This window comes from Penicillium waksmanii, assembly GCF_028829765.1.
Source record: "Penicillium waksmanii strain IBT 27052 chromosome Unknown utg000008l:1.0-5622682.0:1.0-5626561.0, whole genome shotgun sequence".
In the NCBI taxonomy this organism is placed as follows: Eukaryota; Fungi; Ascomycota; class Eurotiomycetes; order Eurotiales; family Aspergillaceae; genus Penicillium; species Penicillium waksmanii.
In genome coordinates this window covers 903,361-916,514 of record NW_026643254.1, presented here as the reverse complement: position 1 = coordinate 916,514, position 13,154 = coordinate 903,361, and the positions used below count along the sequence as shown (strand labels likewise).

The following is a 13,154-nucleotide window of genomic DNA, read 5'->3' as shown; positions in this document are numbered from 1 at the left end:
GAGCCCTGGAGTGTTTGAAAAAGAAGTGTGGTGCTAGGGGAGAGTTGTGAGGTAAATTGAAATTGCAGTTTGGATACCAAGCATCCGTACAAAAGAGGTCCTTGAAGTACTCCGAAAAAAGGGATTTACAATGTCAGAACGAACTCTCTGTTCACATCGAAAGCGTCCTGGAATTTAACTCTGTACCAATTGCGAAATTGAACCGAAATTGAACGAGTACGTCGAAGTATCGAGCTCGACACTATAGTATCAATTGAACTTCAAGTTGACGCTGGATATATTGAGGGTTTTGGAGACCGCTCACTTTATACCCATCTCCGGATTTAAGGCTACGTTTATACACGGGAACAGATTTCTTCTGCTATACGCAAAATCAATCCGGCAGGGGTTGAACGTCGTCGGCATGCCCAGGTGATCGCCCGCGCAAAGGATGAGGAGAATCAGGATAGGGCTGAAAAGGCTTGGCATTCTACAAGGGGAGGAAGTCGATTCTCGATATGACACAATTTGACCTCGGGATTGCTTCATGCACCAATGGAGATTTTATTCAATCCATTTCAAGACGGAGGATTTCGAGCCCCGGATGTCAAGTTCTGGACTCCACTTAGGTCGCGCAATACCAGTTTGATATTATGAATTCAACATTTTGAATAATTGATCTTCAGTTCGTTATTAATCGCACACGATAAGAGCTGTCTCCATCCCAAGGCTAGACTGGTGTGATGTAAAATATGCCAAAATAGAAATATGCAATAAAAGAAAGAAAGGGTATCCTTGCACCAATGAACTCCGCCCGACCCATGCATGCAGTAGTCGGTTATGCCTCTTCCGACTCCTCAGTTTGCTTCCATTCGAATTCTAGACGCGGGGTGTTAGAATATACCTCGATAAGACAAAATGTTCCAAAGAATTGGAGACATACTTTGTCGGCACATTGGACATAACCCCTTGGAGGATTCTTGTTGGATCCAGGTTAAAAGGCAATGCTATTCGGAAGAAGTCGATCTCATCAGCACAGTCCCACAGCGGGGAGAGAGGAGCAAGTCTCACCATATGAAACGAATGGCCGCATTTGCCGAGGACTGCGCAACGGATTAGCATTAGTCATGTTGCAGGGGGATATTGGACGTACGCAGGGAACAATCGTCGCCGGGGAATTTGCAGGTGGGACAGGTGCCGTCGAACTGGACCCGACAGATACCGCAGACCTCATCTTCGGGGATGTCCCAGTGCCAAGTGGCGACGGCATTCCATTCTTTGAGGGTGACTTTCATGTTGTAGAGTGTAAACACAGAGTAGTAGAATGTAGTAGAGCGTTGTGATGTTGTGAAAAGATAAGCGCGTCTGTGGTGGATGTTGTTATCATCACATGAGCGCTTCTCCGCAGTTTCCCTTTGGCCTCCGCTTTCCTCCACCTCCAACTTCCCCCCTCTCTCTCTCTCCTTACATTTAATCCGACTCACACCCCGAAACCATGGCTTCCATGGCTTTTCGTTCTGTGCAGCCTACTCGTGTCTTTCGTTCCTCCATGTCCGCCCCCGTCTCGGCTTTTGCTGGCCGTCAGTCCACCCGCAACGTTTCCTTCAACTCATACCTGGTCACCCCTACACAACTGAACGAAGCCTTGAAGAAGAACCCACCGACCAAAATCTCCACTTCGCCTAGAGTTATCCCGCTCTGTGCAGCATGGTTCATGCCAAATGACCCCGAGGGCCGGACGGGAATTAAGTCCTTTCGTCAATCTCGCATCCCGCAATCGCGATTCTTCGACCTCGATGCTATCAAGGACAAGGATTCACCTTATCCCCACATGCTTCCGACCTGCGAGACATTCGCCGAGGCGATGAGTGAATTAGGAATTCGTCGTGATGACGATGTGGTTGTGTACGACACTGCTGAGCTGGGTATCTTCTCTGCCCCCCGCGTGGGCTGGACCCTGCGGGTCTTCGGTCACCCCAACGTGCACATTTTGAACAACTATCGTCTTTGGACTCAGCAGGGTCTTCCGACGGAGAGTGGCGAGCCTACCCAGTTCGAGAAGAGTAAGTATTCCGTCCCGACTTATGACTCGAAGTTGGTGATTTCCTTCCGCGAGATGAAGGAGCTGGCGGGGGATTATGGAAAGGAGGGCGCGGAGGAGGTGGAGATCTTGGATGCGAGATCATATGGTCGCTGGGCTGGTACCGACCCTGAGCCTCGAGCGGGTCTGTCCTCAGGCCATGTGCCAGGCTCGCGAAGCCTGCCCTTCCAACAATTGCTCGATCCGGAGACGAAGACTTATCTGCCTGCTGAAGACCTCCGGAAGGTCTTTAAGGATAATAAGGTGGATGATAGTCGGACAATCATCAGCTCTTGTGGCACTGGTGTCACTGCTTCGATCATTGAGACTGCACTGGGGGAGGCGGAGTATGGAGATGCGAACTTGCGCCGAGTGTATGATGGCAGCTGGACGTGAGTATTGGTTCTCTGGGGGGGTGTTTTGTTAATCGATTATGCTAACTGTCTCCAGTGAATGGGCACAGAGAGTTAAGGAGTCAGATGGACTCATCAAGAAGGTGAAGGCGTAAGGGTGGAGGGTTAAGGTGTACACTACTCGGCGGCACTTGTTAGCAGGAGGCTAGACTGCATAGATATTAGCAGTCCCACTCACTTACTCACATATCTCATTCCAGGACTCACCACTCTTCTTATCTCCCAGCTCATTCATCTCTATCTGTACCTTCAAGTTCAAGTTTCATTTGTTTAACTATCTTGACGTCGGGTATATGCCTCCGAACCAACACTCACCACTCACCGTCAAGGACAGTTGAACTGATGAATCATAGCATTGATGTAAATACTCCCGCTGTCATTTCTCTTTAATTCCATCCATCTCTGCCTTGATCCTACTCCTAGTATACTAGTGGTATACTACTACTACTCCTACTGTATACTCGGTACCCGCTTAGTCATCCATACTTCACTTCTCTTCATTCTTTCTCTTCTCTCTTTGCTCTCTCCACTTCCTTTGAACTCTCACAATACTACTAGTATCCTTTCTAAAGATGCTTCAGATGCCGATCATTCTACTTATACCTTCTCCTCGTGAGTATTTCTGTTCTCGACTACCTCTGTTTGATGCATTTCTGCTCGATGCACCACCCGCGCCCGCTGTGCACGCTGTGCCCCCACATTCCCAACTCCAACCTCCTTCTCTGCTGACTCCAGTCCTCCTCCACCAAGTTGCGGCTGTCAACACCTCAACCCCCTCAGTATAGGGCACTTCTGCCCTCTACTCTCTTTCTCCTCATTCACACCCCCGTCATGTCGACTGAACGCAAGGTCTTTCACTGCGCCGTGGATGAGACGGCTTTGACCACCAATATCAGCGAAATCAAGAAATGGACCACCAACGGCGCTATCGACCTCATTGTCCCTCTTTACAGTAAGTGGTAATTCTCTGCTGAATCCGCCTCACTTGAACCCTCAAGATCACCGGCCTTCCTCCGCTTGTCCTGCGCTATACCAGGCTGATCTAACACTCTTGTCCACCAGCCCTCGAACGCCTCCATGCCTTGAAACGGGCGGGATCGCAAATCGCCATCAATGCTCGTGAGGCCGTTCGCTTCCTCGACCGAGTCACCTCCGGCAAAGATCAGATTACCGCCGACCGCGTTACTCTCCAAGGACCGATGGAACAGTACGAGCACTGGGAAGATGCCGAACAGTTCTTTCTCCCCGAATTCGAGGAAGAACCCGACCTGATGAACGAAGCGGACCTTTCCCTCTCTACGCCCGAATTTCAGGAAACCAATGGCACGACCGATTCGGCAGATCTCTCGCAGATGTTGCTGAGCAAGTTGAACTTTAAGCCCGAGGCCGAGGCCGCATCAATCGAGTCCGCCGGTTCGCCCAGCGGGCCGGGCTCGCGCACATCCTCCCGCAGTTCGCGCACCAGCCCGGAGTGCGCTCAGCACGAGAATGGCACGGCCAAGTTGGACAAACCCAAGTCAGGACATCTGCGCACGGCATCCGGGTCGATCATCCCGGTCGCTCCGCCTACTTTGCGACCGTTGCTGAGCGCTCTCTTGTGGCGACTGCACGGCGGGCCGGATGCTAAAAATTCCGCCAAGGGCTGCATCTTGGTCACCAACGACCGCGCGACGCAGGTGTGGGCTCAGAAGTTCGGGATCGGAGTCAAGAATATTGTTCAGCTACGCACGGCCATTCAGTACGAGGAGCGCGAATTCAAGAATCGCTGCAAATACGTTGAAAAGATTCAGACCCAACCCACCGCCGACCAACCGAAGACCCTCCTTTCGTACGAAGAGGATAGCGACGAAGATGAACTAGTCTTTGTGCCCCGTGGAGGTGGAGGTGGAAATCGTGGAAAAGGTAGCAACAACCCCCCTCGTGGAGCCAAGGCTGGTTCTTCTTCTCGCAAGGCCGCCCCAAAGAGCAAAACCAAGACTGCGCCCGCACCCGCGCCCGCGCCCACATCCGCATCCGCATCCGCATCCACGCCTGCGCCGGCCGCGCCCATCACGACCGAGACTGCTCCGATTGAAGTCCCCACACAACCCATCGACCCGAACTCCTTCAGCCGATCGCTCGGTCCCAACAAGACCCCCACGGTCGATCTGAGCACGCAGCAAGGAGCGGCCCGAAATATCTCGGGCGCCTCACGTCGACCACCCAGTGGTGGGCGCCGTGGAGGTTCTGGTCGGGGTGCTGCACGCGGCAATGGACGAGGTCGGGGTAAGCTGTGGGTTCCTTGAAGAGCCGGGCGGGTCTGTCGATCCCCTTTTCCTTTGGACAAATTATTATTATTATTTTTGATATGGTTCAAGGCGTTCGACAGACCAAGTCTTCTTTTTGTACAACCATTGCATATCCACCGGAACGGAACGAATTCGTCTTCTTCTTTCCTGTTAACAGGACATCGTGGAAGGGGGATACTTGCACTTGCACTTGACATTTGACACTTGTTGTTGTCTCTCCCCCCTATCCTCCATGGCCCATGGCATCTCATTTGGCATGAAGCTTTTCCTCCAGATCCGATTCTCCACATGATCGGTCGCGATGACCCCCGAACTGCATGAACGGGTGTCAGCAGATTCGGCGTGATGTGATGTGATGTGATGTGATGAACGTGATGGATGACTGGAGGTATATTCCTGGGTACTGCCTTTGCTGCCTCTCCCTCTGCCTCTGCCTTTACTTCTGCCTTTGGATGTGGGCTTTCTTTGGGAGTCGGTATTGATCGCTCATGAGCTGGACCGGCTTAGATAGTGGATCTCTCTTGAATCTACATGAATTTATCTCTTCATATCCCTTTTCTCTTGGATTTAGTCTTACTGGAAATAGTATTCTAATCTTTTAATATTCTAATCCTGTAACTCGTGCACTGTTGTTGCTGCTGTTGCTGGTCAGCTGACAGCCCCGTGGTCCGCCTCACTTGACTTCAGCTTCGAAGTACTTCACACCTTCTCCTCTTCTTTTCTTACACTTCCTCCCTCCTTCTCTTTTACATTCACATTAGTCGACATTAGTCCTTCTCTTATCCAATCCTACTATCATCACCATCACTATGGCCAGCGTCGACGAGACTCCCCTCAGCGCCGCCCCCCACGAGCGCCGTAACTCGCTGGAAAAGCACCTCCAGATGCGCCCCGACGTTCAGGACCTGAAGGACCGTCATATTCTGCTTGACACAAACATTTCCCCGTACGCCTGTCTCCAATGCTACTACTAGTATTTTCTCGTCGATTTCCTTCCTAACCAGATACTATAGTTCCCTTCAAGCCGCCCGCCAGGAGCTCGACCGCCAGCGTACCCAAGATAACCTAAAGAAGAACCTGGAGAAGCGACCAGAACGCGATGAACTGATCGAGCGTATGCATATACCGTCTCATTTCTCTCACCAACACTAAGCCACCTCCTCCGTCCCCATGACATCGACAACCCAACGCGGTAGTACTTGCTAACCACTCAAAAGGCAACATTCTCCCCGCCACAAACGCCGCCCCGGCTCTCCAAGCCCACGCCCGCGAACTGGAAAAACATATGCTGGCCGATAACCTCGAGCACAAAATTCAGAATCGCCCCCAGCCTGAAGATCTCATTGAGCAGGGCATTCTCGAGGAAGATGAGGACCCGCGCTCCCCGATTTCAACTTCGTAACCAACGTGCGCTTCATACTTTGGACTTACCCCGCAGTCTTTGTTTCACCGCGCCCTGCCTGACCTGACCTGCTCTGCTCTGCTCTGACACGCCCTCATTTTCTTTTTACGTCTGCGATCGACTTTCTTTGACTGGCTCGGGATACAGTCTCAAGACTCGACTACTTTATCGACTTGAAGCTCGGTCTTTCTTTCTTTTCTTTCTTCTGCAATGCAGTACTCTTTGATTGATCCGGTCCCACTAGTCGTGGTGGTGACATCACCGTGACGCCTGTCCATAGTTTTCTCCGCAATCAATTCGCTTTTTTATAATTTGGTTGGTTTTACTTGACTAATGAACATATACCCCGTACTATAACGTTTGCTATCGTGCCATCATGCGACCCTGGATCGGCGGTGTGAGTAGTTCCCCCGCATTTGGATAGGATTTAAGCTTTCCCACCCATGGAATGTCTTGACTTATCGCGATGTGGAGGATACCCGTTGAACATAGCTGGGACACTCCATCTGGAACTGGAATGCGTCTTGACTCTGGCCTTTTGGCCCTGCCGCTGTGTAGGTACGGGTTTGTAACATCGACATTTGCTAGTGATAACCATCTACTAGTAGGAGGTGCCAGTGAAACATCATGCAGCTCTACGAATTTTGAAAAAGCATCAATCACGAAAGATTATACACGGCGCGGGCTGCCTAGTCGGAATACCCTGTCATACACCTCCATAATATCATCGCGGTTAACTGAACACAAGGTCAACATATGGCAAATCATGATAACCATACATCCCGACCACTTTGACCCAGGTAAATATTATCGTCACCGTGATGGAGCCGCAACGGACTCTAGTCTGCTGATCCGCTGTTATGGTGAGGTGTTGGCTACCAGATATCACTGCCAAATCGGAGCTCACTTGATTGTCTAGACCACTTAGAATATGAGCCCATCTGACCAAGTTCATATACTTTTTGTCGCGTATCTAAGTTTCTCTAACTTTCCATGGTTTTGCCATGTGGCCAGACCTTCGGTGACAGCCTCTGGCTCTAGCGCACGACATCACTCTGTAGCTTAAATGTACTATATATTCTCACCTCCATCCTGAAAAACAGCTATCGATTGCATGCTTGTCGTGTAAAAATCTTGCTATCGCTCTCAATACTCCAAAATGCCATTTGGCTCACTCTCAGTATCCAACACGGCCATTCCACAGTATGCTCCTCTATATCCCGTGGGTGGCAGTGACTATATAAGTGATACTGTTCTCACCATTACCTATCAAACATCGGTTCAATGTGTGCGCCATCTTGTGCCGGACATGCTAGAGCTTGAAGACGAACCACAGGTATCAGTAATGATCTTGCAGCACACAATGACAACCTTCGGCCCATACAACGAGTATGTCCACTCGGTCAAGGTCAAATACAATGGCGACACATTTGACTACTTCCTTTTACTCATCCTAGACAATGACTCGCCAATATCCTGCGGTCGCGAGCAATTTGGATTCCCTAAGAAGCTGGGGAACGTGTCGTTAGTGTTGAAAAATGGATCGACGGTTGTTCACGGCTACGTGGAGAGACCAGCAGGTCAAAAGGTCGTTGAAGTTGGTTTCCAGCCTGAAAAAAGAGTGAAGGACGCAGTTGAGACAACGATCCAGGGGTTAAATTTGCGAGTCATCCCCTCGGTGGTTTCGGGTCACAGTCCCTCCGTCAAGGAACTGGTGCCAGTCGAAATCAGTATGGAGGCAAGCGAGGTTTGGGAAGGCGATGGCTCTATCTGCTTCCCCGAGCCATCAAGGTTTGACCCGATGCATGAAGTCAAAGTCCTTCGGTACGGAAGAGCGACTCTGTTGCGGAATGCATCCCTTGCAATCCCTCTGCCGACAAAGGTGTTCCACCTATGATCATGCAATAGTTCGTGCTCAAATGGATGGTTGCGGACTACTCTGAAGCGGTATAATTCACTGGTATAGGGCTGCACACTAATCTGGATTTTGTTCACTCGTGTTCGACTTTTCCTGAATATTAGTTAAGGTCGGTTCGACTTGGAAGTTTCCAAATAGTTGTAATGACTGAGAATGGACAGGAACTACTGTAACATAGCAAATGCATACTAAAAATATCCGATGTTCAAGGAAAGAATGTAAAATACAGGGATCACCACCATCAGTATTACCATTGCCACCACTGCCGGCTCCTTCACTAGAACCTTGGAACGGGTGCAAACATTAGGGATATCAATGAAGAGCTTGAACTACTTATATAAACTTTCTCTTCCCCAATATAGTATCACCGACCACATTTACTGAACCATTTCTTCCTCGCGTACTATCCCACGTAAATTTTTCAATCAGCTGTGAGAGCTACCTTAGTTCCATTTCGGGAGGTAACAGTCAATCCTCTTGACTCCTCCCATGGCCCAGGATCTCGGCTCTCCAGCACGCGAAATTGCTGAGCCATCCGAACAACAACGTATCCGGCTTCGGTCAAGGCATATCTTTGACCTATGCAGATACGCGGACCACCATTGAATGGCAAGTATCCCCAACGAGGTTGCAGTTTTCCATCTTCCCAGCGCTCTGGACGAAATACTTCTGCATCTGGTCCATAAATGTCCGCTCGTCGATGCATCGCGTATACATTGTAAGACACGAAGATTCCTTTCGGTACGAATACTGGCGAGAGACCATCTTTACCTCCGCCGACGGGCAGGACGGTATCTCGAATTGCCTCGCGCTGATTGCGTGGCACGACTGGGTGTAAACGTAGTGCTGGGAAGGTTAGAACCTGTCTTCAAGATTGGTGGAAAAGTATGATATTAATGGTGAATTCAAGGGGGTAATCTTACATTCATTCATGCAGCATTGGACGTATTTCATGTTGTTCAGCTCTGTGTATGTCGGTGGTCGACCCTCCAAAAATGCGACTTCTCTCCGCAACTTCTCCCAGATAGTTGGGTCCTTGGCCAGGACAAAGAATAAATTACTGAGCAGACTCGCAGTAGTATCGCGCCCTGCTAATAGAACGTTCATCAATTCGTCAAGAACGCGAGTTCTGTCAGTGGTTCGTGCTGCGAGCTCATGCGAGAAAATATGCTTTCGTCGCTTTGTCTCAGAGTCCGATTGTTCGGTCTCGGGCTTTTTAAGCTCGACAGCTTGAAAGGCTTCGTCGACAAACTGTTGAACAAATGTCCGACAGATCTGATTATATCTCTCGGCCTCAGCCTCATTGTGAGAGAAGAATAGTTTCAGCGGAAACGGTATACCACGCGTTAAAATAGCCTTCTGGGCATTATAAAATGCCTCAGCAAAGCCGCGCTCCGACTGCTCCGACTGCGACTTCTTCAACGTCCCAACCGACTGACCGAAAAGAAATTCCGTCGCGGAATCAATGGTGTATTGGAAGAATAATTCCTGCAAATCAACGGTTCTCCCATCGCGCGGCAGTAGCGCGAAAAGATCTTGAATCAGATTCTCAAGAGTCGTCAAATCTGCCACCTGGTCACGAGTGAAACTAGGCCGAATCAGAGCGCGTGATGAGGCCCATTGTTCGCCATCTGTGTCGAAAATACCCTCTCCTAGAAGTGGTTTGAAGGAAGGGAGACGAAATCCGAGACTATAGTCTTTGAAATTAAGCGATAGAACTGTCTTGATGTTTTCTGGCTCAATAGTCGCTATCTGCTGCGCAAATAGGCCCCTGACCGTATGTGTATTGCCATAAAGGCGATAAAACTCCGGGGTTCTTGCAATGATTCTGTTTTCTCTCAGCGCCCGGATAGTCCCCGGTATCATATCAAGCCCGAAGAAAGGTTCTTTGTTGGCAGACCTCGCTACTGGCTGACAACCGTGGGCGCGTGCAAACTGGCGACGAATAAAGTAACCTTTGAGGTATACGTAGGCTATGGCTCCTAGCACTGTGCCCAGCACAAGTACCAGACTAGGTGGGAGTCCGCCAAGATTATGCATGTTGATTTAGAGAGCAGCCAATAATGCCCATGAAAGGGCACGAAAGCTGAGGAATTCGGGGTTGTCCCGGTTAAATAGAGGCAGGTTAAGCGACACGTGTTTAGTTTTGTGCTCGGGGCGGCCAGATTTGAATCCCGAGCCTGTCAGATACGCGATCCTGTGGTGGGGTCGCGGGCGTATGATCGAAATGTTATAAAATCCTGGAGCCTATATAGACAAGCTCGTGGTATTTTGACGTATCAAGAGAGAAGGATTTGTTAATGACGTGGGGATCTGAGATCGAGACCGGTCGTTGATCGGTTTACGTGGTCATCGGCATTTGGTACGGACACGGAGTCAATTTGAGTCCAAGTCCGTGCATCTAATTCCCCGGGATCTGTAACCGAAATCCGATGCAAGGTCCAAGCACTCAAATTTATGTGCTACAAATCTTCTGGATGGATGGTCTATAAATATCTGAAATCGCATAGGCGGTTTTTATTACACGCAGGGGAATTCGACTGACACCGTGGCCGATCGGGCGCTAGATCAAGATGTCGTTCAAATGTTTGGAATTGACATAGAAGTTTATTCAAGCCTTGGAAGTATATTGATCCCTCGTTACAATAGCGAAAGGCAACGATACGCCAGATCATACATGGGCCTATACAAAATTCGGGGGGTCTCTGAGCCATAGGGCTACTAAGGCTTCTCAAGTATACTCGGTACTGGCGAAAGGTTGTATACATTGATTGGTTCGGTTTTCATTTCTAAAGCCTTGAAAAGAAGCAGGTGTTGACTTGTTGACCTGGTCTATATCAACAGCTATCTAATTTGCTTATGAACATACTGCAGAATTCTCAACCCCCCACGGCTTTGGCGACCGAGTATTGACGAATGAACTTGGCATCTGTAATTATTTCCTCGCGAACCTAAGGCAAGAAGTCAGCAACACTCTGAAGCAGTAAAGTAAACTGGAATACTTACGATCTCCAGCCCACCCACAAGCTGACCGTCAATCCACAATTGGGGAAATGTAGGCCAGTCACCAAACTCCTTTAGACCCTCCCGAACATCTTCATCGGCCAATATATTAAATGAATCATACTGGATATAATGCTCATTCAGAATAGCAACCATTCGGCGACTGAACCGGCACAGAGGCGACTTCGGTGTGCCCTTCATGAATAACACAATAGGAGCAGATTTGACCATCTGGGTAAGCCGGGCAATCAGGACCTCTTTTTCCTCTTTCGATTTTTCCATGGTAGGTGCTGGGTCAGCGAGGAGTGCAGAAACAACTATAGCATCAACACCCGCATCCTGTCCAATAGCATTGCGGACTTTGGAGGAGTCAGATCCTCTGATTGACTCGAGGACCTGATCACTACGCAGGCAAAGAACATAGGGCGCTACTGGAAACTTGTATTCCTTTGCAATGTCGACCAGCTTTATGGCATTGATGCGGACAAACGAGGTGGTCTGTGTAACAGTGTCTGGGCATTGCGAGGCAATTGTGGACATGCCGGTACTCATTTGTGTGGAGTATTCGGCCCATGGGGTATAGAAATACACTATGAGGAGCGTTGAAGGCGAAAGAGTGGCTAGATGCAATGAAAAGTCGGCCTGCGAAGCGATTTCAATCATCTTCGACATAATGTGGGGGTTTCTCCCAATATCGAAGGACGTTTGAATGCAGAGAATGGTAGAAGCAGCCACCAAGCTCAAGTTGCTATGCACGAAAAATGAATCCCAAAAATATTCGACTTATGCAATTGAGGAGAACGGAGATACTAGTTGTGTTGATGTTCCAGAGTTAATGAATACAAGTGACTCGGAACGAAATTTATACGAATTTTCTAGGCACTTGGTATCTTCAAAACCTAGCAAACTGTTACTAAGATAACGTAGTCAGCATTAAAGTACCATTAGTAGTTATATAGTAGTACACCTGATGTGCGCTACTACTAGTAACTAGCAGTAACTACTAGTGCCTCCAGGTATTTATATCATGCTATACTACTAGGGTATACGTAGTCGGGTGGGCTTACCGCCGCAGAGAGCTATGTTCCAAGGTTGTTATCAAATGGTTTCGTATGACAACTTGAACTTTAACCAATCTCAGATATAGCTAAACTGAAAGATATACTAAGTGTAGTAGTAATTAAAAAGATAATTCCAGGGAAAGACTGCTCCGGTCGATCTCAGGAGGCTGTGGAGCGACTGCTAGTGGGTGCCGATAAAATGCACAAGTCCAAATGAATAACGGGAAAGGTGTCGGATCATTCAGAGAATTGACGTTGGTTTTGCTTCCTCAACCTTTCAAATACAATTTACACTCAGTTTGAAGTCGTGAATTAGGTCTTTCTTGTTTCATAACGATGTCAATATAAGGCTATTCAATGTCCACATTCGACCACCGGCGATTGGCGTAGATTAACCGTCTTAATTGGCATAATTCCCGCGCCTCTCGCTGGGTCAACAGATTTAACACTGGAGAAACCTACCGATATAATGAGCCTCCGGTCCACACAGCTTCCAATGGCTGCCCAGTATGTACCTTATTAAGCCTCTTAGTAATCTAGTTTCACACCTGCTTCTTTATAATCGGGCAGTAGACACCGAGCGCTAGCACCTACTCAGAGCAAGTCAGGCCGTGACCATAATTACTCAGAGACTATAATCCTGAGCACCCTTGTAAAAACAGCAGTGATCGAATGAGGCAACTCCCTCCCGTAGACTATCAAGTTTGTATAGGTACTCCGCACGCACATTTTGTGACTGAGCTAGCTGAGCTGTGTGTGAAGTACACTGCCCCTGAACGGAAACTGCTCGGTAATCCCCGCTGACACGAGTCGTCTTCATCCAATAGTTAGCGAGTAAGTGGGGCGAAGTTAAAAGATCGTCAACGGCATCTTCACCAGTTCGTCACGAAATTATTGGAGATTCAGTACAATTGACATCTCTTCTTACACAAAGTGGTGTAAGAATTAAATCGTCACAACTTTGCAAAAATTACTCTATAAATGTCATAAGATAATCTCACCATCGAGCG

General features: G+C 48.8%; 7 protein-coding genes across 7 annotated transcripts; 4 read left to right on the top strand and 3 right to left on the bottom strand.

Annotated features, from left to right (window-relative positions):
* Positions 1 to 836: 836 nt before the first annotated feature.
* On the bottom strand, positions 837 to 1,274 carry N7481_008697 (anaphase promoting complex subunit 11; the record flags this gene model as incomplete). Its single annotated transcript, XM_057267916.1, has 3 exons — positions 837 to 858; positions 923 to 1,082; positions 1,133 to 1,274. 3 exons carry the CDS (start codon positions 1,272 to 1,274, stop codon positions 837 to 839), a joined length of 324 nt encoding a protein of 107 aa, XP_057118593.1.
* A 200-nt stretch (positions 1,275 to 1,474) lies between these two features.
* N7481_008696 (sulfurtransferase) lies at positions 1,475 to 2,567 on the top strand (the record flags this gene model as incomplete). The annotated part of the gene is made up of 2 exons (XM_057267915.1): positions 1,475 to 2,451; positions 2,510 to 2,567. The coding sequence occupies 2 exons, from the start codon at positions 1,475 to 1,477 to the stop codon at positions 2,565 to 2,567; spliced, it is 1,035 nt and encodes a 344-aa protein (XP_057118592.1).
* Positions 2,568 to 3,303: 736 nt separating this feature from the next.
* Positions 3,304 to 4,757, top strand: N7481_008695 (uncharacterized protein; the record flags this gene model as incomplete). The annotated part of the gene is made up of 2 exons (XM_057267914.1): positions 3,304 to 3,424; positions 3,535 to 4,757. The coding sequence occupies 2 exons, from the start codon at positions 3,304 to 3,306 to the stop codon at positions 4,755 to 4,757; spliced, it is 1,344 nt and encodes a 447-aa protein (XP_057118591.1).
* An 812-nt stretch (positions 4,758 to 5,569) lies between these two features.
* On the top strand, positions 5,570 to 6,162 carry N7481_008694 (RPEL repeat-containing protein; the record flags this gene model as incomplete). The annotated part of the gene is made up of 3 exons (XM_057267913.1): positions 5,570 to 5,706; positions 5,774 to 5,874; positions 5,978 to 6,162. The coding sequence occupies 3 exons, from the start codon at positions 5,570 to 5,572 to the stop codon at positions 6,160 to 6,162; spliced, it is 423 nt and encodes a 140-aa protein (XP_057118590.1).
* Positions 6,163 to 7,321: 1,159 nt separating this feature from the next.
* Positions 7,322 to 8,059, top strand: N7481_008693 (acetoacetate decarboxylase family protein; the record flags this gene model as incomplete). Its single annotated transcript, XM_057267912.1, has 1 exon — positions 7,322 to 8,059. The coding sequence occupies one exon, from the start codon at positions 7,322 to 7,324 to the stop codon at positions 8,057 to 8,059; it is 738 nt and encodes a 245-aa protein (XP_057118589.1).
* A 442-nt stretch (positions 8,060 to 8,501) lies between these two features.
* N7481_008692 (cytochrome P450) lies at positions 8,502 to 10,120 on the bottom strand (the record flags this gene model as incomplete). Its single annotated transcript, XM_057267911.1, has 2 exons — positions 8,502 to 8,926; positions 9,004 to 10,120. 2 exons carry the CDS (start codon positions 10,118 to 10,120, stop codon positions 8,502 to 8,504), a joined length of 1,542 nt encoding a protein of 513 aa, XP_057118588.1.
* Positions 10,121 to 10,959: 839 nt separating this feature from the next.
* Positions 10,960 to 11,755, bottom strand: N7481_008691 (glutaredoxin family protein; the record flags this gene model as incomplete). The annotated part of the gene is made up of 2 exons (XM_057267910.1): positions 10,960 to 11,031; positions 11,087 to 11,755. The coding sequence occupies 2 exons, from the start codon at positions 11,753 to 11,755 to the stop codon at positions 10,960 to 10,962; spliced, it is 741 nt and encodes a 246-aa protein (XP_057118587.1).
* Positions 11,756 to 13,154: the final 1,399 nt, after the last annotated feature.